This window comes from Lepidothrix coronata, unplaced genomic scaffold (genome assembly GCF_001604755.1).
Source record: "Lepidothrix coronata isolate B3197 unplaced genomic scaffold, Lepidothrix_coronata-1.0 Scaffold145, whole genome shotgun sequence".
Classification (NCBI taxonomy): Eukaryota; Metazoa; Chordata; class Aves; order Passeriformes; family Pipridae; genus Lepidothrix; species Lepidothrix coronata.
In genome coordinates, this window is record NW_016690325.1 from 805,898 (window position 1) to 827,562 (window position 21,665).

Consider the following 21,665-nt stretch of genomic DNA (forward strand, 5'->3'; position numbering starts at 1 on the left):
TCTATTAATTGTTTGATGGTTTTGGGCTTCTTGACTGACTTTTGATTGCGTGTTCATTCAGCCTTCAGTGAAAACAGACTTGACTGCATTAAAAGCAGATAATTTTGGAAAGACCAATCATGTTTGTATCTCTATGTTAGAAGTAAAGAAATAATTCTTAAGCAGTATGGGTGTTTTCTAGAAGTAAAATTTGATTGTGGCTCTGTACTTGCTGGAAGAGTTCTTGGATGCTTGTTCTCCAGGTCATGGATGAATATACACAGTTCATTCAATGCCATGTGTACACCCTCAGACTCATTTATTTTATTTAACAGAACAGGTCTACCCATGTGATATGAAGTTTCTTTGAAGTGGTGCTCATCTTTTGGCACAAGTTGTCCTTCTGTATTTATCTAATTATTTTCAGTATCACTTTGAAACTGTCTTTGTGTTTATTTGTTTGTTAATTATGTTTTCTGCTACTGATGTAAGGTACAGACATAGCAGCTTACAAGTCCCTGAGAGAGCAGGAGTGATATGACCTGTCACTGGATGCCTTGTTTAATCATGCCAATTTTTAATATGCAGTCTTTGATCACTTTCATGATTCATCTAGCATTTTTTATAGAAAAGTAATTCTGATTCAACAGATCTCCAGCTGTCCTTAATTTTAATTCCATTATCAAACTGAAATAGTTATTTGTCTGGAAAATGTTTATTCTCTTTAACATAGTTATGAAATTATAGCTCTTGTATTAAAAAACAAAACCACAACCAACAACAACAACAAACACAAAAAACCCAGCCCAAACCAGCAAATAAACCCTCAAAACCAAAACCCAAAAACCCAAATCCTGTCTTTTAATGATATTTCTAATTGTATGTGTAACTTTTCAAGTAATCACAATAAGGTATGGTTTTACTTCCCTCTGTTTTCACAGGATCATAGACAATAGACATGGAAAAGATCTTGAAAGGTCTTTTACCAAAGCATGGTTATCTGCCTAAACCAGTCCTGGCATATGTTTTTCTGATCTGTTTTTAAAAAGTCTAAGAATGAAAGTTACTTTACCTCTCTTAACGTTTTTCCTCAGTGTGTATGACCAGACCCTACTAGACAATGGTATTCTCATGTCTAACCTCCATCTCCTTAGATGTAGTTTATATCCAGAATTTAACTCCAAGTTGACTTAGAAGACATTTAGTCCCGCTTTTCTCGGGGTGGTTGTTTACAGTATTTAAGGGCTGTTTTCCAGCTACTCTCATCCAACCACAGGGAAATGATCTGTGAACTTGATTGGATAGTGGATTTTAGAGCACTTTGCAGGCTTCTTTGGTTGCATCTATAGGTAGACCTATCCCTGGCCCTGGGTCTGTCTAATGCCTTGGACCTACAAGTTGTTTCACATATTTTTAGTGATAAACATACAGATTTCTGTGCTTAATGTGGTATAACATCACCCAATGAAGAGAGAAGGATGAAGAAAACAACGTGACAAAGAAATTTGCAAAATACGGTGCACAAGAAGCACCATAGTAAACAGAACAGAGAAATCTCCTGGGGGCTTAGAGGTTAAAAAAAATATTTGAATGATACAGCTACTAAGTAGCATGTCAGAACTGTACAAAAGCTTACAACCTAAGAAGAGGAGATAAAGTAGATGGGGAATACTAGTATTTGGGAATCACAGTCTATTGTTGTGATCTTTGCAAAAACAGAGAGGGAGAAAAGTGCAAATGGCAAGAGCATGGATAGCTGGGCCAGTGAAACATGGAACAGAGCAGGCATGGCAGACTTGATAGGACAAAAGTAAAGTAGTGGAGGTGAGAGAAGGGATGTCCATGGAGGAATGAGCATACCACAGAGGAAACTACATGGCTGCTATGGCAAATTGGGAAAAGGACTCTTCCTTGGGACATCTGGAAGGGCGTGGACTCTCATTTGAACTTGGAAATGAAAGGAAAGTACAAGAGCTCAAACACTGAATGTATACAAAAATACAGCCTGGAGAAAAACAAAAATCTCCATAGAGACAGTAAGGAACGTTTCAAATCCTGAAGATCTCTAACATCAGTAAAGAAGGTCTTTATAAATGACTTTGAATAAATTGTGTGTGAATAGTATAATTATAGAAAAATTAGATGATCAGTGGGACTTTGAGTAGTCTGCAGAATGCGGAGAGAGAAAGCAGGAGGGCCAGCAAGAAGGCAATTGCAGTAGTCCAAGCGTGAAATCATAAAAGAATAAATGCTTTCCTTATAGAATCTGCTGAGGTTACAGCCTGGGGTTGTATCTGTGTCCATGAATTAGATAAAGCAATAAAAACTTGCATTCCCTCCTCAAGGTATTTCTTTTTTTTCTCAGATGTCCTTTCTAGTTAACTCTTCAGTGACAGTAAGTTTTGTCTAGCAATATTGGCTGACATCTCCTCTTCATGTGCTTCTCATCTGTTCTACCCAGTGGGTAGATGGGAAGAAGGGTTGGACTTGGCACACTGACAACTCATCCCCTGTATTTGTCAATCAATTTCTTCTTCTTCTTTTTAAATTCATCTTTTGGTATAGGAATAGTACAAGATTGACATGACTATTTAGCTTTGTTTTAGCTTGATTTTCAGCAGTCTGTGTCATCCAGGAGTTTGAAACATAAGTTTAAGAATTGGGCATGAAATTTGCAGTTTTTCTTAGATTGTCAATTACTTTTACCAGAGGATTATGTCAGAAAATGCTGGGCAGGATTGTTGCAAGGTAGTATAACTGAAGGACTGCTTTGCTTCTTGAAGGAAAAGAAATCACTGTGAAAGGAAAATAGCTGTAAGGCTGAACTGGAAATCTGAAGTGTAAATTCTGAATGGAAGGAACAAAGTTCAAGGCAGTGCAAGGGCAATTTCACTTGCTAAAACCAGGATCTGTTAAGGTCTTGCCTCAGCAAAGCTGGCATCCAGCAATCTGAGCAGACAAACTTCTCTATTGGTAAGTCACTGCCAAGAGAAAAGTGAACTCTCATTTGATGCAGTAAACTTCTGCAGTCCAACTCCTCCTTTCTTCACCTGACCCCTACAGTCTGCCCAAAATGAATCTTCCTGTCCTTGTGCACTACACATTTTGGCTCTTTGCACCTTGCTTCTGATGGCTTGGCTACCCCTACCCCACCCTGGCAGAGGAGACCCACAACTGTGCCTGTCCCCCAGCTCTCACCTCTGCCACCATGAGCCACCTTTGCAACCACTGCCACCCCTGGAGTTTTGCATTTGTCTGTGGCACTGCATAAATGTTTCATTATAATAATGTAGATAATAATTTTGCTGAAAGCTCCTGGCTTCACAGGTGGTTAAGGGTTTTCTAGAGGTTTTCACACAAAACCCCTCAACTCTTTCTTTATTCTTTTTGATTCTGCTTCATTTCCATCCTTATTATCAGATAGTCATGGGAACTTTCCTTACACTGCAAAAGAAGAAGTGAATTTAGTACAAAATGTGGTGTGGTGTAGTGTGGGCTACCAAGCTTCATGTTGTCCTGGTTTAAGACAGGGGATGAAATATTCTGTACATTTAAGATGCTTTTAAAAGAACCTTTTTGGGAGCAGTTGCTGTGTTTTGCTGGCAATTCTGCCAGACTTTCTGCTTCTGAGTAATTTTTGAGTACAAGAAAAAAGAGAACTACTCATGGGATGCTAAACAAAAATCTACTTTAGTACATAGTTCAACATGAAAGTCTTTAAAAACAGCATTGAGCTGTCATTGATAGAAAACTTCACTTACATTCTTTTGTGTTGAGATGTGTCACACATGCAAAAGTACTTTAAATTTAATTGCATAATTACTGTTTAATAACCATCTTCTGCTCTTATTAAAAATCTTTCCATTGTATTATTTTACTTCTATTCATTTATTTTTTTAATCTAAGTGCCTCAGTCACATCATGCATGTTTCCTAAAGTGTGACTGCCACGCTTTGGTGAGTATTCAGTGTTGCTCTGTTACTCACATTTTCTTCAGTCTTACTGGATTCTTAAGAATTTGTTTTATTTCTCTCTTAGAATTCTACAAAGTAGAATTCTTGCTTTATTTTATTTTTTTAAAACAAATTCATCCCAAACTCTTATTCTCTTCACATTTTGGTAGCTTTATTTAATATTCACTCCATTGCCTTAGTATTTTTCCAGTAATAAGGTGACCAGAACTGGATACAGTATCCCAGCTAAGTACCAAGGTCATAAAGAGTTTACAAGCTTTCAGTTTCTGTGACTAGATGTTATTTCTTATGTCCTTCCAACATCTGCCCTTATGCTGCCATATTCTGTTGCAAACTCACATCCTTTTATTCTGTTTGCTAAGTTTAGTACAGTGTTGCTACTTCCTGATTTATTTCTTCTGTTTAATATTAGTGTTAAATTATTTTACCCAGCTGTGCATTTTTTTTGTATGAGATGTTTGGAGTGAAGAAGCTGGAAAAACTGAAAGCAAGCTGTTGTAAAATCCATGCCTGAAATTCTTGGGTAATGAATGCAGAATATTGACTCTCATGTTATTACTGTTGAATATTTAAGTGGTTTTATATACATAGACAGATAAATTACTGTTACATGCTATATATAATACACATGAGCTGTGTGCATGATATGCACTACTTCCTATGTCTAACTGTTGTAAATTATATCTGATCCTCTGTGTTATGCAACTTTTTATCTAGTTCTTATTTCTCTAGATACCTGAGGATTATTTGATAGATTAGCTGTGTTTATGTTGTTTCAGTCATTCGCTTCTTTTTTTCCTTTTCTTTTTTTCCCTTCTTTTCAAGAAGTCATTTCCCACTTAAGTCAAAGCAGATCTCAACTTTTGCACATTCACAGTTTTGGTCTTTACTAGGCTGGTTTGCACTGCAGTCAAAAGGCAGTGAGGAACTACCTTGGAGCGGTGGGATATAGCATGTTAATTAGTATTGTATTAGGAGATTATTGTTATTAAATGTTCAGATGTTTCCCTTCTCCTGCCCGTTATTGTTTGTAAAATAGAAATTATGGAAAAATTAGTACTTTTGTATCTTATTTTCCTACAGGATTTACAAATAATCAGTACAGATGAAAACCAAGTTTTTGTGGCTGTTCAGGAGTGGTACCAGACAGACACATACAACCTGTACCAATCTGACCCACAAGGTGTTTACTACTCTATCCTGCTGGAGAACGTCCGGAGCACGAAGCAGCCAGAAGAGAATGTCCTGATAGATATCCTGGAGGTAGATCTTTACCTCTTCCCTTGTGTGTAGTCTATCTGCAGGAGTTTTTTATTAATATTTTGATTATGATTATAATTAATTTTCACAGTTATATTTAATGTAAAAAGTCTAGGATTTTTTGGATTTTTTTTCTTATTGTTAACACATCATTACTACTTACATGTTTCCCTCTTAACCTACTGATGTGCTGTGTACTCTAAGAACTAGATTCTTGGGATGAGATTCCATAGATGTACAAATCCAAATTGTTTTTTTTTAAGATGTTGAAAAGTGAAGACAGCAGCACAATTTATTATTGAAGTCAGAAGTTATGCAGCTGCCTGTGTACACCTTTTTTTCTTTTAGGTGACTCAGTGATGCATTGTCTGGTTTAGAGCAGGACATGCTTTAGCCAGTAGGGTTTTACACAGTAATCCTGTGAGCCTTGTGCTAGGTTGTGTCAGCTCTAAAAGGCAAAGAACCAAAAAAATTAGATATTGGGCAGCAAATCCACTTGCTTTCAGTAGGTGTCTTGTGCCAACAGCATTTTCTGTGAGACAAACTCTTCTGTAAACAAATTTATCTTGTATTTTAACATCAGTGCACTTGGTAAAAATAAGAGACTAAAGAATATAGTTTTTTGGAAGGGTACCAAAGACTGTTATCAACTCCATTCCTGCTGATAGAATGGAATTTCAGTGTAACGTATTTCAATGTAATAGGGTGTACATTTGCTCCAGTTCTGTTCTTTCGTGTAGCACATAGTACTGGCTGTTATCAGAATATTAAACTAGTGGAGCTTTGATCTGACCCGGTTTGTCCCTCATTACACTTTAATCTGCCTGGTGTTAATATAAAACCAAACCAAACCAAACCAAACAAAAAAAAACAATGACCAAAGTTTTTTGGCAAAAGTTTGTAGTAATTCTGGATACAAGGCACACACTGACAGAGCTGTTAAATAGCTGTAATTAGACTCTTGGTGAAAGAAAATGATAGTGATTTTTTCTTCCTTATCTCCTCCATCTTTCTTTTGGTTTTTGTTTCTAAATATCTGTAGTAAAACTAACAGGTTTCTCATTACCAATGATTATTTTCTAGGCTCTACCTTTTTTAGAAATGAGGCTTCCTAATGAGTGAAGCTACGCATGGTGTGTAGCCACATTCCCACAGAGTGATTTATTGACAGCATTAGTTTGCAGCCTTTTACTCCTGCTCACTTCTGTGGGATGCAAAGCTGAAAGGCAGCCAGGTGCAATCTCTACTCCTTGCATCACCTGTAGCATGCAATTTCAGATAAGTTGTACAGAGATGCTCCCCCTGGCTGCCCTTTTGTCTACAAAAGTTATTAACTTAATTCAGTTACGCTGATTATTTCATAATTTCCAAATGTTACTGAAGGCATATTAGATAATGTGATTCTAGATTATTGTGTGTGCTTGATCAATTTGTAGGGCTACATGAAAAAGAAAATTTACACATGAGAAAGAGTAATTGAAGGAGCCACAATGAAGCCACACAATTCAATTTTTTTGAGCTGTTTTTGAAATAGAGCTGCAGTATAGAACACTTTTATTTGCTTATGGTAAGAAAGATCACAGCTTCCAGATAGCTTGTATGATAAATAATTAGTGTTCATCTTGTTCACTAGAATGTGATCAAGTACTCATGATGTATGGGTTATTTACCCAGTATAAAATGGCTAATAAATAGAACACATATTGCAGTCCTTGAGGATGGGATATTTTTTGATCTAATCTGGGGTTTCTTTCTGGGCATTTTAATGCAAGTATCCCATCTTGGGAAGAGGAATCTTCAGTGCAGAACAAAGACTGTCCTCAATGGCTGACAGTTTCTCTTTCCACCAGTGTATAATTCTCCTTAAAATTTGCACTGTTCATCTTCGTTATCCTCTTCTGACCCCACTTCATCTTTTACTTGTGCATCTGCTATAAAATCTTTAATAGGTGTCTGCCTCTCTGTATTCATTTTCTTTTATATGCTTTATCTTTTTTGCACTGTATTTCTTTTCATGTTGCATGTGTGAAAGGGGAATAATTCCCAAATACTTAATCAAAAAAAAGTTAAGTATTAATTGACTGACCAAAAGGAGCATGCCCTTGAAATATGTGACTGTATACAAGGAGCATGTCCTTGAAATTATATCTAATGTTGCCAATGTGAACCAGCCCCAAATTTGCAGAATGGGCATACTAATGTATACTTCTAGATTTGTTCTTGCTGTGACTCCTCATATAGATAAGAGCTACACAAGTTGCAGTAGACATTCTTCATGCCTTTTTTCCCCAAACAACAAATCATATATATTTAAATTTTAATCACAAACATGTATTATATAGCAGTAATTTCTGCATTCAAGGGTCGGACTTGAAGATCTCGGAGGTCCCTTCCAACCCAGTTGATTCTATGATTTCAGTAACTGCTGCTAATAAACACTGTGGGGCCATCTGAACTGTTCTTCTTGCTACCAACTAGTACAGAATATTGTTTGGCTGTAAAATCAGAAATGTAACAATCGATTAATGTGTCACAGCAGAAAAACCTGCTCAGAAAATAGGTTTATAAAGTGTTGTAGAAAATAGGTGCTCTGAAAGTTGACCTAAAAGTCCAAAGAAAATCAGTGGAAAGGTGCTTTTGAATTTCCTTGTGATTATCTGTCTTGAGTAGCTGCTGGAGTGTTCATCAGAGTAACTGAGCACTGCACAATGTTGAAATGTCTTCTTTTCCATACCATCTTATTGTTAATATGAATCTTTTCCCTTCTTCATAGGAAGATACTAATCTCCCAGTTTTAGATTAGGGAACTGAGTCAAGGAGTAGAAAGTACAGAAGAAATTGGGTGCATTTGGATCACAATCTAATGCAGAAGGTAGATCTGACATAAAGCATTTACAATATTTACAGAAAGAGTCAGGTGTGTATTTGCATAGGCCACAGGACAAATGAAATAGAAAATGCTACAGCAGAAGTGAGGTGTTTTAAAGCTGCCATTTTTTACATGCTATAATTTTATATTAGTTATTGGTTTTTAGGCTAATGCACCACTCTGAACATCATACTTCTGAACTTGCTCAGAAAATAGATGCCTGAAACCTATTTATTATTTCAAGCAGAGTTTTTGCCTTTCATTCAAAATACAACTGCTGTGAAGTGCTGGTCAGCTTTTATCTTTTAAAACAGCAGTGAGAGAAGTTAACTGAGACACTAGAAGAAATGTTTTCGTAACCTTTCAATGTTTGATAGATTCAAACACTTATGTCCCATATTGTAGAGAGGAGAAGTTACCCTAGAGCTTGGTTAGATTAGAGATGAGAGTGGGAATGGAGAAAAATTTTAGCCTGACTCCCATTTGATGATTACATTGAATGATTAAATATTCATTAAACAAGAATGAGGGGGAAAAAGAGAGAGAGGAAACAAAAATATTCATGATGCAGCACTGTTTTTGCCATCCACAAATGAAGGGAGAAACCTCAGCTGCAGTCCCTGACCTAATTATTGTTTAAATATTTAATATTGTGTTCACTGGAAGAAAGACACACATAGAAATTTTACCCCAAGTCTGCCTTCCCACGTAAATGTTTGAACTGCCAGGCTTTTCATGGCTGTGCTGTTTCTCAAAGGTAGGATATGTAAAAAAGCCCCAGCAAGATGAAAATGCTTTTAAAGTAAGGAAAGCAGGTTCCTCGTTTCTTCCCTTCCTTTCCTTTTTCACCTGCACTGCTAAGTAGTTGACTTTTATGGTGTGTTTGACTTGGAGGTAGTTCTGAGCTTCCAGCATCCTGGATAAGTAAGCCAACCACACATGCATGGGGTTTAAGGAAGAAGGAGATCATGAGAGAGCAGGGCATTAAAATGACTATGCAAAATTTTGTTGTATAAACTTAAATATTTTTCCAAGTTCTAAGCTGTTACAGTAACCAGCAGAATATTTTTATTCTCTGTAGGTTTGGGTCAGTTCCAATATTTATAAAAAGTGAGTATCAAATCTGTAGCCTAATAGTAGGGATGCCTTGTCTTCACCCTGAATGTAGACTTCTGTTAAGTGGAGTTAATAACTGGTAGTTGGAAAAAAAGAGAACAGTAAATATTTCAAATAAATAATTAAAGTTCAAGAATGCATCATGTCATCAGGAGACAAATATTCCTGATCATTCAAAGAGCTGGCTATCTTGTGCATTTATTTGTAATGAATGCTTTGATTTTGTTAAGTGTCAGCACCCAAGGAGATTAGCAAGCTCTACTGGAAATGGTATATGAATTGATATACATTTCCAGAATTTTTTAAAAATTCAAGAGATCTAATAAGTAATCACAAGGGAAATAAGAGCACTCTTAAGGAAACCTTCAATTTTAATACAAGATCTTATCTCATGCCCTTGGGTGGAATATATGTTAATATGTTAATAAAATAAATGTTAGGGCTAGAACTAAACATATTAAGGTGCAATTACTGTCAGGTTGATTCTAAAAATTATCCCCATTAACTTTGACACTTTGAGTTGTAATAATTTTCTGATACAAGCTGTTTTGAAATAAAATAACAGCCCAAGGGAAGAGTGAGTCTGTAAACCTTTTTTTTTTTAACTTTTTTTTTTTAATTCAGTGTTATTTTAAAGGCTATTTTGTTGTTGTAACCTATTTGTGTGCTATTCACATGATGTGGGTCACAGGACTTCAGTGTTAAAGTCAGGTGTCTGTTAAAAATTGCTTACATCATTTGTAGAATAGCATTTTAGAGATGTCCATATTTAAAAAAAATGCAGAGCTGTAATTTTAACAGTAAGGCCATGGTATGGTGATTTTTGTATTTTGCTTTATAAACTACATGTAATTTGATTAGCCTTCTGACATTGAGAGAATTGCATATACTTTTTAAATAGACTTAGAAATACAAATCAGTTTGTAATTGTCCTCCCCGTCCCCCTTTCTCCCTTTCCTCTTGTCTTTTTGCCTTCCTTCTATATTTTTAAGGTATCATTAGCTTTCTATTCAGTTTTCAGGAGAAAGTACCTGAGATACAGCTCAGAGCCACAAAAGAGCAGCTAATCAGGGATAATCCTTGTTGAAAAAATGTGTATGTGCTGGATATTAACTTCTCTCCTGTATGCTTCAGGTCAGAGGTGTAAAAGGAGTTTTTCTGGCCAACCAGAAAATTAATGGGAAAGTTACAACTCTGATAACCTACAACAAAGGCCGTGACTGGGATTTTCTAAACCCTCCAGACATTGATATGAATGGCAAACCAACAAACTGCAAACCTGTAAGTGGTTCTTTTTTGTTTATCCTCTCTATAAAGTGCACAAGAATTATCTGTATGTGCAATAGTTCCCACAGCCCAAGAGCTTTATGCTGAGTTTACCATCCAAACTAGAAGACAAATCTACTTGTATTGCATGAGCTGTGGTTTCACAGGCTATTAGTCCAGTCATCTTGTAGATTGAGTAGTCGGGGCTCTCTGCTGCACTGTATTTTGTATTTTAGGTCACTTTGACACAAAGAGGACTTTTTTTTTTGTGTCAACCACACAACCCAGTTCAGAATAATCATGACAACAGTCATTTGTGTCTGGATATAAGGGTCATATAATGAGTTAAATAGAGTTTATCAATAATTTTTCTCTTTTCATCTTTCATATTTTTTTCATATTAAATCAAGGTTCCCTGTTAAAGGGAACTTCTTACACTTGCTTGAAAATAAATACCCCAATAACCTGCACAAAAAGTTCTTTCTTTTTGTAAGACAATATTATTTCTGTTTGTTTAGATGTCCCAGCTACCATAGTGTTTTGTTATTTGCAAAACTATACTGAAAACCTTGTATTTTTCTCACTGACTTTCTGCTCCTGAGTACTCAAAGCTCTGCATTAGTGGGCAAAATAAATGCTTGTGGTCCTGCCTCTGCCAGAGCTTTGTTCCCTCTCCACATAGCAGAAATGGAAGGCTGGAGCTGCCGGTTCCTATTTGAAGAGTTCAAGACTGTGCTACAAGGTTCAAGTCTGCAGGGCTTGATCCAGATCATTTTGAGATGAGTGGAAAGATTGCAGTGGCAGTGGTTCCCAGGCGGTGCTGGCAGCCCGCTCCTGGTGAAGCTCATGGCTGGAATTGCTGTGAACAATATGACCTTTGAGTGCCACTGCACAAAGGGCAAGAAACAGTGAGTTGCTTAGGAAGGAGAGATGATGTGTCCAAAAGTCGTTAAGCTATTTTTCATACCACTTTTTTACTAAAAAAGACATTTTCAGTCCAAGCAGTTGTTTTTAAACATCATTTTACCGGTTACCTGGGACCAACAAACGTGCAATATTTGTTGCTGTTAGTTAGTTAGCATTTTTAAGCAATTATTCTGTCAGAAGGGGGTTTTATACAATAATTTCGCACTGACTTCTTCGAGTATGGAAATCTTTTTGTTGAAACAATGGCACACTACACAGACATCATCAGAGATTCTTGTTAGAAAGTGAAAGTTGATATTTCAGACTGGAATTTGGCACCATGGGAAACAGCCATTCTTTTTCTCTGTGAAGACAAACATTGCTGAAGCTGCTCTCTCTCTGGGCTTTCATTGTTGAAGGGGCATAACTGTTAGCTATTATTTGTAAAACTTGTTGTCTTTTTCTTGCCTCAAAAGCCTGATTGCTACCTTCACCTCCATCTCCGGTGGGCAGACAATCCCTATGTGTCGGGAACAGTCCACACGAAGGACACTGCACCAGGGCTCATAATGGGGGCAGGTAACTACATGGCATTATGTTTTAAGACCTAAAATGTGGTGGTGGCTCTTTGTAGAACTTTTGGTTTATAAGAATATGGTGCTATGAACGTTGCCAAAATAAGGCTTTCCTGCAGAATAATCTTTTAGGGAATCTCTTGATCGAACAGTTAAATAAAACTTAATTGAAGGCCCAGAACTGTATCTTGTCAGGCAGATCTGTAACAAGTTCCTGGATACATTATGCTTTGCTGTGCTTTGTAGTACCTCCTTCCCTATTAATGCAGTGTGGAGGTGTGATGGTGGCTGAAGGACATATCCTGAATTCTTTTTCTCTGGAAGTAACATGCAGGGCCTCCAGCATCATGAATTGCCCAGCAAAACTGATGCGAATGCTGGCCAAGCCTTTGTTTTTAAGCCTAGATACAGATAATTTGTCTTGTAATTTTTATTAGTTCCTTTCTGTCTAAAGAGAGATAAATTGAAAGAGACCTATGTGTCTCTGTGTTGGGAACAATGCTGGTTGTGGTTTCTGCATTATAGCATACATATGGAGCCATGTCACTTGAAGTGGCATTTAGTGAAATAAATTCCATTGCAGTGTTGAGCTCATCAAGAAAAGTATTTGCATAACTCTGTTTTACTTTGTATCCTTGTGATCCATCTATTAATTTTATTTAATCTTCTGTTTCTTTGTTTCAAAATTATCAAATTGTTAACTGTTCTAAGTGCCTTTTTAAATTGTATTATTTTATTCTTGTATTATGGATTATGTTTAGGTGGAATACCACATTCTCTTTTCATAAAAATATATCTGTTTTTAATGAATAATGGCTTCTGGTTTAGCTTACACTTGTCTCTTATGAAGAGTTTATTAAATTGAAAATTTCCTGAGAATATCGAGGTGAACATATTTGGTGTTTAAAGAGAATGACAGCTGCCAGTACTTCCATGTACCTGAAGATTTCAAGTTTCTCCCTAGTGTAAAGGGAGTTTAAAGTATTTTACTGGACACAGACCTACCTGGTGAAATGCTGCTATGTTTTTATTGATACAAATGAGACTAAGAATTTATACAGTGCCCTTGTACATAGATTTCTAATATGTGTTCAGTTCACATTTTATGAATTCAAATGTTTCAAAAAATAACATCCATTTCAGATGTCTTCTTTTTACACAAAGATACTCCAAAAGTAGGTTCTTAATTTTAACCCCATCATATTGTGCCTAAGTGCTTTCCAGTAGCAAATAAGGCAATGAGATTTAATTAATTAGTCTGTTACTCCTATTTTGTTTTTGTTTCTTCTTGCACTGTAATCTGATGTGTTGAACTGATCTTTTGATGGGGATTTGTAGAGGTTTTTAAGTTCACTCTTCTCTGAGACAGTATTAGGGAGGGCAGGTTGTAGAAGCATATTTTGCCCTTAACTCCTTTCTAGAATGGGGTGAGATTTTATCACTGTCTGTCTCTTACTGTGCCAGGTAGGTAAACTTGTCAACTGTTTTCCTCCCTGTGATTATGAGGGAGTGTTTTTGATAACATCCAAATATCATTAGGAACTGAACTAATATTTAAATCTGACTTGGTTGCAAAGCAACCTATAGTGTAATGGGAATAGCATAGCAGCTGGCTAAAAACCCGAGATGGATGGTGTGAAACTGGGAAACATTTACCTGAGAGTAGTGCATCCTTTTTCTCGTAGGTCATGTAACTGCAAACAGAGAGAAGGTTTTGTAGCCTTAAAAATTTTATAGAGCAACTGCATCCCCTTGCCAACAGATGACCTGAATCAATTCTGATTTTGACTTGCATTTACATTATTTGGATGCTCAGGTCATCTGGATTCAGTGCATATGTTCAGTCTTACCTGGCAAACCTGATATTCTTGTAAACTTACACTTCTTATCAGAAGTACTTTACATACAGTGACCTGGAATTTCCTTTGGCCCAACCCTTGAAACTGATAATCCTATGCAAATCAACACTTGTGCACTGTGTTCTTAGCACATACAGAAATCAGATTATTTGGGTCACAACACATATTGGAATTTTAATGTTAGATTTAGAGAGAGCACATCTCTGGAAATGACTGAATGTGATAAAGATCTGTGAATGTCTGCTGATCACACCATGTCTAGGAACCATCAGTGCCTTGTGCTGAAAAAAGGGAAATGTATTGTGAGGGTGATGTAGGTAAATAATTGCCAACAGAGAGATGAAAATACTAATACTCTGTCAAAATACTGTACAGTGACTTTATTGATAAGAATGTGGACAATTCTGATAATCAATTTTCAGGACCAGTGAGCAGGTGCTAAGATGGCCTACTTGACAGTTGATGGAAATAGAGAATATTTACAAGAACCTCATTAGCTGAGAAAAATAAAGGACAATAAAGAATATGGGTTTTTCTCCTGAAAGTGTAACCATGGGGGAGAAACAAGTAATGCAAACAAGTGGATACAAGCTAGAAATATGGATTCTAACCATGAGAACCATGAAGTTCATTGTCTCAATTATAGCAGTGTGGCTATCAATCAAAAATAAAAAAAAAAATTCCTTTAACATGGAGTTTGGCTTTTTTGTAGAAAGCATATGCAGCACAGCTGCTTGTGGTAATGGAAGAGCTAACCTGTGACTTAGGGACAGTTTTAATACTGTGCTTCAAAATCACAGCTCAGAGACTACTGAATATTGTTTAATTAAAAAAAAAATTAAATGGTGAACAGCATTAACACCTAGAGCGTTTGGGAAAATACAGTAATAGGATTTTAAAATTACATCTTTTTAAACTCATATTTACAAATAAAAATTCTACTCTATTAAAGTTGAATGAATAGTTCTCAGGAATGCATATTTTTAGCTTATGTATATAGATAAATTGTGCAGACAGAATATTAAATTTTATAGCTGTATACAAAAGTGTTCTTTTAAATAACCACTTTGCTCTCTTTAAGAAATGTAATAGGAGTTTGCATTTACATTTGATCATGCATCTTAATATTGGCAACAACTATTTCTCACAGCATCAGCTATGAAATGTGTGTCAATTCATGTGCAAATTTTTACTATAAATTTGCAATTCATGTGCAAATTTTTACTATTTTTACTTGCAAAGGACTTTTCTATGAAAAATGTTTAGAGAAGGATAGCTTTTTCAGGTGCTAGTTTACAATAACTACCTGTTTAGCTTCCTATCCAGATGGCAAATCAAGCAAGGAGTAAATTCTGCACATTCACAGAAATTGAGGAAGTGTTAGAAAAGTTCTGTTTTCTTTTTGTCATGTCAGGCCCAAATACATTGAATACATTGTGATGAATTTCTATCATTTTTCCCTAAAGTAGTATACTAGGATGCCTCTATAAAAAAGGATGAGGGAACAGGGAGATGACTGAGCATTTCCCAGTGCATTTTGTCGTGAATATCCTGCAATTCCTTTGAATTTTTCTCACATCAACATGTTCCTCAGTTCTGATTCCCCACTTCCTCAGCTGAACACATCTTCAGCTTGCCAGGCAAAAACTATCTGTCTGGGACATTTAAATACAATTTGATTGTATATTTGTTCTACACTGTGACTACAAGCTTACAAACCATGAAATTTTAGCTTATTGTGCATTGCCTGAAGGGATGTTATGGCTGTATTAATTACCAATAATCCAGGCAAGACACATGTCTCTTTTTGGAGTTGGTAGGTCTGTATGTATGCTAAATTTAAGTGACTGGAAAAGATTTTCCATATTAGAAGGATTATCTAAGTGTTGCATATGGGGATTATTTCTTCTTGCAGTAAGCATGTCTAAAGTCACATACGAAAATATGGGTAAACACAGTAAGTAGCACTTAAAACATGCAAATTAATGGTAAATTGTAAATGAAAGTAATCTATATTTCACAGAATCACAGAATCACAGAATATGATGAGTTGGAAGGGACCCACAAGGATCATCGAGTCCAGCTCTGAACCCTGCACAGGACCATCCCCATGAGTCTCACCATGTGCTTGAGAGTATCATCCAAATGCTTCTTGAACTCTGTCAGGCTTGGTGCTGTGACCACTGCCCTGGGGAGCCTTTTCCAGTGCCCAACCACCCCCTGGCTGAAGAACCTCTTTCTAATATCCAATCTAAATCTCCCCTGACACAACTTCAGGCCATTCCCTTGGGTCCTGTCACTGGACCCAGTAGGAACCTTCCAAAATGCCTGAGCAAAGATTTTTAATTACCCTCTTGAAATCTTTATGTTTTTCACAGCTATACCACCTTTCTAGAGAGCTTGGCTGGACATCAGTCATCACTAAAATATGTTGCTTTCTTTCACATCCCTGTGCTAAACTGTCATGTGCAAAGTCTCAGACAGCTTGGAGTACTATGTTAAACGGTAGTTAATGCCTCTGTGTTCTGGTTTTTGGGACTGCCACCCTTGCAAGGATGGAACGTGTGATTTTACCCAGTTACTTCAAATCAGCCTTTACTCAGGAGGAGTAAAAAGAAAAAGAGAATTTCCTGTATCCCAAAGAAAGGTTTGAAAAAATTTATAAGAATGCAAGTAACAGAAATGAAAAATGACCACCCTTAATAAAAAACTCAAAAATGCAGGCCATTTCCTTTTGCTTCCTGAATAGAAGCAGCAAGGTGTCTGAGCATAACAGCAGTCATACTGACTCAGGCCAAGAATCCATGTAACACAGTCTCCTGGCTGTGTTGATGAGAAAAGCCCTTGGGGGAATGTTTAAGGACAATTCAGGTGTAAATGGTCCCCTAGGCCTTGGTTTGGAGAAGACACACACTAGAGTCTTCTTTCCTGCCCCTGTCATTTAGTTACAAAAAGAATATAGTATGAGACAAACTTGAGAAGCTTCTGTATTACAAACAAAACTTCATGAAGCTGGATGGGAAACACTCTGTCATGTGTCAGAGGAGTTTTCAGGTCATTTAAATCAAAAGTGATGTTAAAAAGATACCTTTTATAGCTCTGGCTAATACAGCCTTGTCATGGTTTAAGCCCAGCTGGCAACTAAGCACCATACAGGCTCACTCTCTCCTCCAGTGGGAAAGGTAAAAGTGAGGAAACTCATGGATTGAGATAAGAACAGCTTAATAACTGAAATAAAATAATAATAATTTAATAAGAAGGAAAATAACAAAGAGAGAAATAAAACCCAAGAAAGACAAGTGATGCAAATCAAAACAGTTGCTCACTTCCAACCAGTCGATGCCCAGTCTTTTCCTGAGCAGTGGCCCCCACACCAACCTCTCCCCCATTTTATTGCTGAATGGGATGACATATGGCCTGGAATATCCCTTGGGTCAGTTGAGGTCAGCTGTCTTGGCTGTGTCCATTTCCAATATCTTGTGCACCCCTGGACTGCTCTCTGGTGGAGTGGAGTGAGGACTAGAAAAGGCCTTGACTTTGTGTAAGCACTGCTCAGAAGTGACAAAAACATCCCTGTATCATCCACTTCAGTACAAATCCAAAACACAGCCCCGTACTAGCTGCTATGAAGAAAATTAATTCTACCCCAGCCCAAACCAGCACATGCCTGCAGTTGATCACCAATTCCAGACACAGTAACTTTTTCAGTATGAACGTGAGTTGTCTTCAGTGTATTAGATTACATTTACTTGTTACCCCAGATGAATTTTGAGATCTAACACAGACCTACTAAAATGATAGAAAGGTTTCCATGTTGTAGTGGCACACCTGAGGAGTTACTGCAGATATTTACAGCTGTAATAAGAAGCACAGATTTTGGTGTTGCTCACTAGGCAAAAAGGACACCGATGTTTGTGAGTCCAAACACCTGGTGGGTGGGAATGGTACTTAAACGTTGTAGGTGTTGCCTTCCAGTCTTGGGTGAGCATAATTTGCCTGTTTCTCCCCTTCTGTGTCACTTGATCACAATGGCAGTTGTGCACATGTGTTATTGGCTGCCACACTTACCACAAATATGTTTCATAATTTTCAGATATGGCATGGAAACATTCAGAATGTCTCAGCTCTACTTTGAGTGCTGCAGTGGCTTTGCATTTGTTTATTTGCAATGTTATTAATGTCAGGATTTTTTTTCAATTTGATGTGAATTGAGGCTGATGTAAAGGGGTTTATGGGGTGTCATTACATGTGCTTTGTTTAGTTAGCTGGCTTATCCAATAACATGGCACACTGTGAGGCAGCTAGAGCCTAAAATTATGCACTTTATTTTAGATCTCAAAAAGTACAAAATGTTCCACATCGTTGACATTATTTTTTATTAGAGTATTAAAAAATAAAGTTAAAACAATGTAACTTAAAATAGAGAAAACTCATAACTTTTGTGTGTCACATTAAATAGAAAAGTTTGCTAATAAAGCTGTACAGAGTTCACTTAGTTCTTTATTCCAGTTCTACTTTTTCAGGCTAACAGCTTTCAGTGATATCTGTTGCTTAAGAAAGTCATCACATATCCCTGTGTGTTCCTGGAAATTTCCTTCTGTATGTCACCTCTCAGATTTGGCTGCAGGGCTGCTTCCCACAGCAAATAGCCCCTTGTGCTTTGCAGGAGCCTCCTTGTCTTCCCTAGTTCTGCAGGTTTTGTGCTTTTGACCTCAAGTGCTTTTTCTTTCTAAATCCACTGACACTGTTTTTCAGCAAGACATCTTCTGCAGGACCCACAGAGCAAACTCAAAGTGCATTGAAAAGTTTTATCATTCCTTACAGAAAGGTTTTCTTAATCTGCTCGAAGACTTGACTTTATAAAGTTTGCAAAATTATGTCATATAATTGTGTCTCCCAGAAAATCTGGAAGTCGTGAAAATTACAGCCCTCATTTATGACACAATTAAATATTGTGTTAGCAGTCAGAAGCTCCTGCATCCACCACTTCTGGATGTTCACCCTTGGCCCAGGGATGGATTGCTTTCGAGGGTCAAACAGCACTTAAGTCCCTTTTCCCAAAGGAGTACCCCAGACTCAGTGCTGTTGTTCATCAATTGTTTGCCAGAATAGAATTATAAATGAGCCCACCAACTTCTTTTGCTCATTTATCAAGAAAAGGCAGTGAAGGTAAAACCAGAACTAGGAGAAGTTCATGTCTGTCTTTTGACAGAGCTGCAATTACAGCGCTGTTGCTAATATATTTCAGTCATTACCGTATCAGCTGGATAGAAAAGGCTTTTTAATGAAGCACAAGTTGACGCTGTTTAGTTTACAGACTAATTTTCCATTAGCAAGCCAATTTACCACTGAACTCTTTAAAGTGCAGATCCATAGCAATTCCTGAAATAAAGACCTACTCATGCAAGTAGATTTTAGTAAGTGGTGAAAAGAGGTAGAATAAACAGCATTTATCCAGGAGCAAAACTAACACTGCATTCATTAAAGATATCTATGCAAAAAAGGGTATAGAATGACAGCAATACTTTAGATTCTAGCAAGCAAATAAATATTTCTGTCCTCAGCTGTCCCATAGAAAACATTCCGTGAATAACTGCAGAAGCACAAGAATATACCCATTTGCAGATGCATATACCAGTGAAAACTATACAGAGGAAAGTAAGAATGGCAAAAGAAATATATTTTGTATGAGCAGTGAATCAAATCTCTTCCCTTCCTTTAACCCTGGGAAGGTGATTTCTCGTTCATATCTCCTTCTGGTGAGCAAATTAATCTTAAAACTGTATTTGGAGAGAAAATATAACTGAATTCATGTGTGAAGCTTACCTTTTGAAATTGTCTCATTAGGTAATATTCACAGGAGGTTTAGATTGGATATTAGAAAAAGATTCTTCACCCAGAGGCTGGATGGGCACTGGAGCAGGCTCCCCAGGGCAGTGGTCACAGCACCAAGACTGACAGAGTTCAAAAAGCATTTGGACAATGCTCTCAGGCACATGGTGTGACTCTTGAGGTGGTCCTGTGCAGGGTAAGAGCTGGACTCGATGATCCTTGTGGGTCCCTTCCAACTGAGTATATTCTATGATTTTATGATTCTATGACTTTATCATGATTCATTGTTGGAGTTTTTTTCTCTTATACTAGAAGATCTGCCTAAATGAATGCAACATGAATGTAAACAAAAAACATAATATTCCAAGGACTACTGGACAGAATAAAACCAAAGTTTGAATCTGTTTTTTAAAAAAAATTTAACCTTTAGTTAGGTCTTTGCTCTTTTGTCCTTAACACTGATGATGTGGTTGTAGCTTTCTGTCACTTCTGTCATAGAGGTTTCATTTTGATTGCTGGGCCTTCATTTCTAAAAGCTAAATAGCCTTATGCAAAAATAATAACCCTTCTGTGAACCATGTGATCGCCCTTGCCATTCCTGCTGCTTGGACCAACTCAGCAGGCAGAGCATTGGGAAGGTGAGCCTGTGCCAGACAGGCCCCAGTGCTGAATTAGAGCTGGGCTGTTTTTTGAAGAGGAAGATGTTTGTGGGGAAAGAATAGGGGCTATTCACTCCAGAGTTACCCATTTCCCTTTCCTTCCCACTTGGAGTAACTGCTGTCACATCCAATAGCAGTCATATGGGTCATCCCTGCACTTTGAGTCTAAGCTGGTTTTGGCACATTTTTGCTCTTACAGGTTGTTACAATCCATATTTAAGCTATAAGCTGCCCAGAGTTGTTACATTTTATTTAAGACTTTTTAAAAGCCTTGTAGTTCGTTATAACCTCAAATTAGCATCCAGAGAAAGAGTGACACACGCTTCTCTAAGAGAAATTCTTTTAATTTAGTGAGAAAAATAAGATATTTTGGCAAAAGGTTTTACAGGAGTAAAATACAACCAAGAAAAAATATTTCACTAAAACACTCAGCACAAAGACCCCTTCCACAGTAAACACCTGTTGGAAACAATCAATATACTAGCTTTAGTAAAACACAATTCATTGGTTTTAAGTTACTCACAAGAGAAGGAAAAGAGGTAAAAGAAGAAAACAGATTAAAGGAGTAAAGAAAGAAAGAAGAAAGAGTGAAGGAGAGAGAGGAAAGGAAAAACAGTTACCGATAAGATCTGATGGTTCACATGGTTCAGGTTGCAGGAGAGGAGAGAAGAAGAGGCTCACATGGAGTCTCATGTATTTATAGAGTTCAGTTTTCCCTCCCAGGCAGGATACCCGGTCAGTGCCTTCCAAGCCAGAGTGAATTGTGCTGTAGCCAACCATAGGCTCCAGGGGCATGGTGTGAGCAGGCTGCCAGCAGGTCTGCCTTGACTCAGAGCTGGCTACGGGGCCCTCATCTCTGCCGTGTGCTCTGCATGGGCTCAGCCGTGTTGGCTCTGCCATGTGCTCTTAGCAGGCTTTATGTGCAGGCCTTACCATGTACCTGCAGGTCTAGGCCCAGCCCTTCTCCACACACACACACACACACACACACACACACACACACACACACAGAGTGAGTTGGTTCCGACCCATATCAATAATTCAGTGAGATTTGGATCCAGTATCTCACACAGGTCCTAAATCTACTTCGTCCATAGGAGTTTGGTTCTTAAGCAGGTGGTCAGTCCACACACCTTTATCCATGTCGTACTGACCTTGTCAAATCTTATTACCTACAGGAATAGGGTCTTTTTTTTTTTCAAAATGACATGACCAACTAAATCTCTGCTGAATTATTTGATAAATGAGAGAGTGAAGTGGGTTGGAAAAATGGAAGCCCAAGAAGGTCCAGCAGCATCTTCTGAAATATCAGATGCAACTGAAAGAAAATAACTGACTCCTATAAATTCCCTGATTCAGTATAAATATCT

At 37.4% G+C, this 21,665-nt stretch overlaps 1 protein-coding gene across 5 annotated transcripts in view; it reads left to right on the forward strand.

Moving 5' to 3' along the window:
- SORCS2 (sortilin related VPS10 domain containing receptor 2) overlaps nt 1–21,665 on the forward strand; it is a 600,944-nt gene that overhangs the window by 509,635 nt on the left and 69,644 nt on the right. For all 5 annotated transcript variants that reach the window (XM_017828054.1, XM_017828052.1, XM_017828051.1 and 2 more), the window contains exons 9-11: nt 5,037–5,216; nt 10,333–10,479; nt 11,847–11,949. In XM_017828054.1, coding sequence (XP_017683543.1) covers nt 5,037–5,216; nt 10,333–10,479; nt 11,847–11,949 — 430 coding nt within the window. The remainder of the gene's footprint in view (nt 1–5,036; nt 5,217–10,332; nt 10,480–11,846; nt 11,950–21,665) is intronic.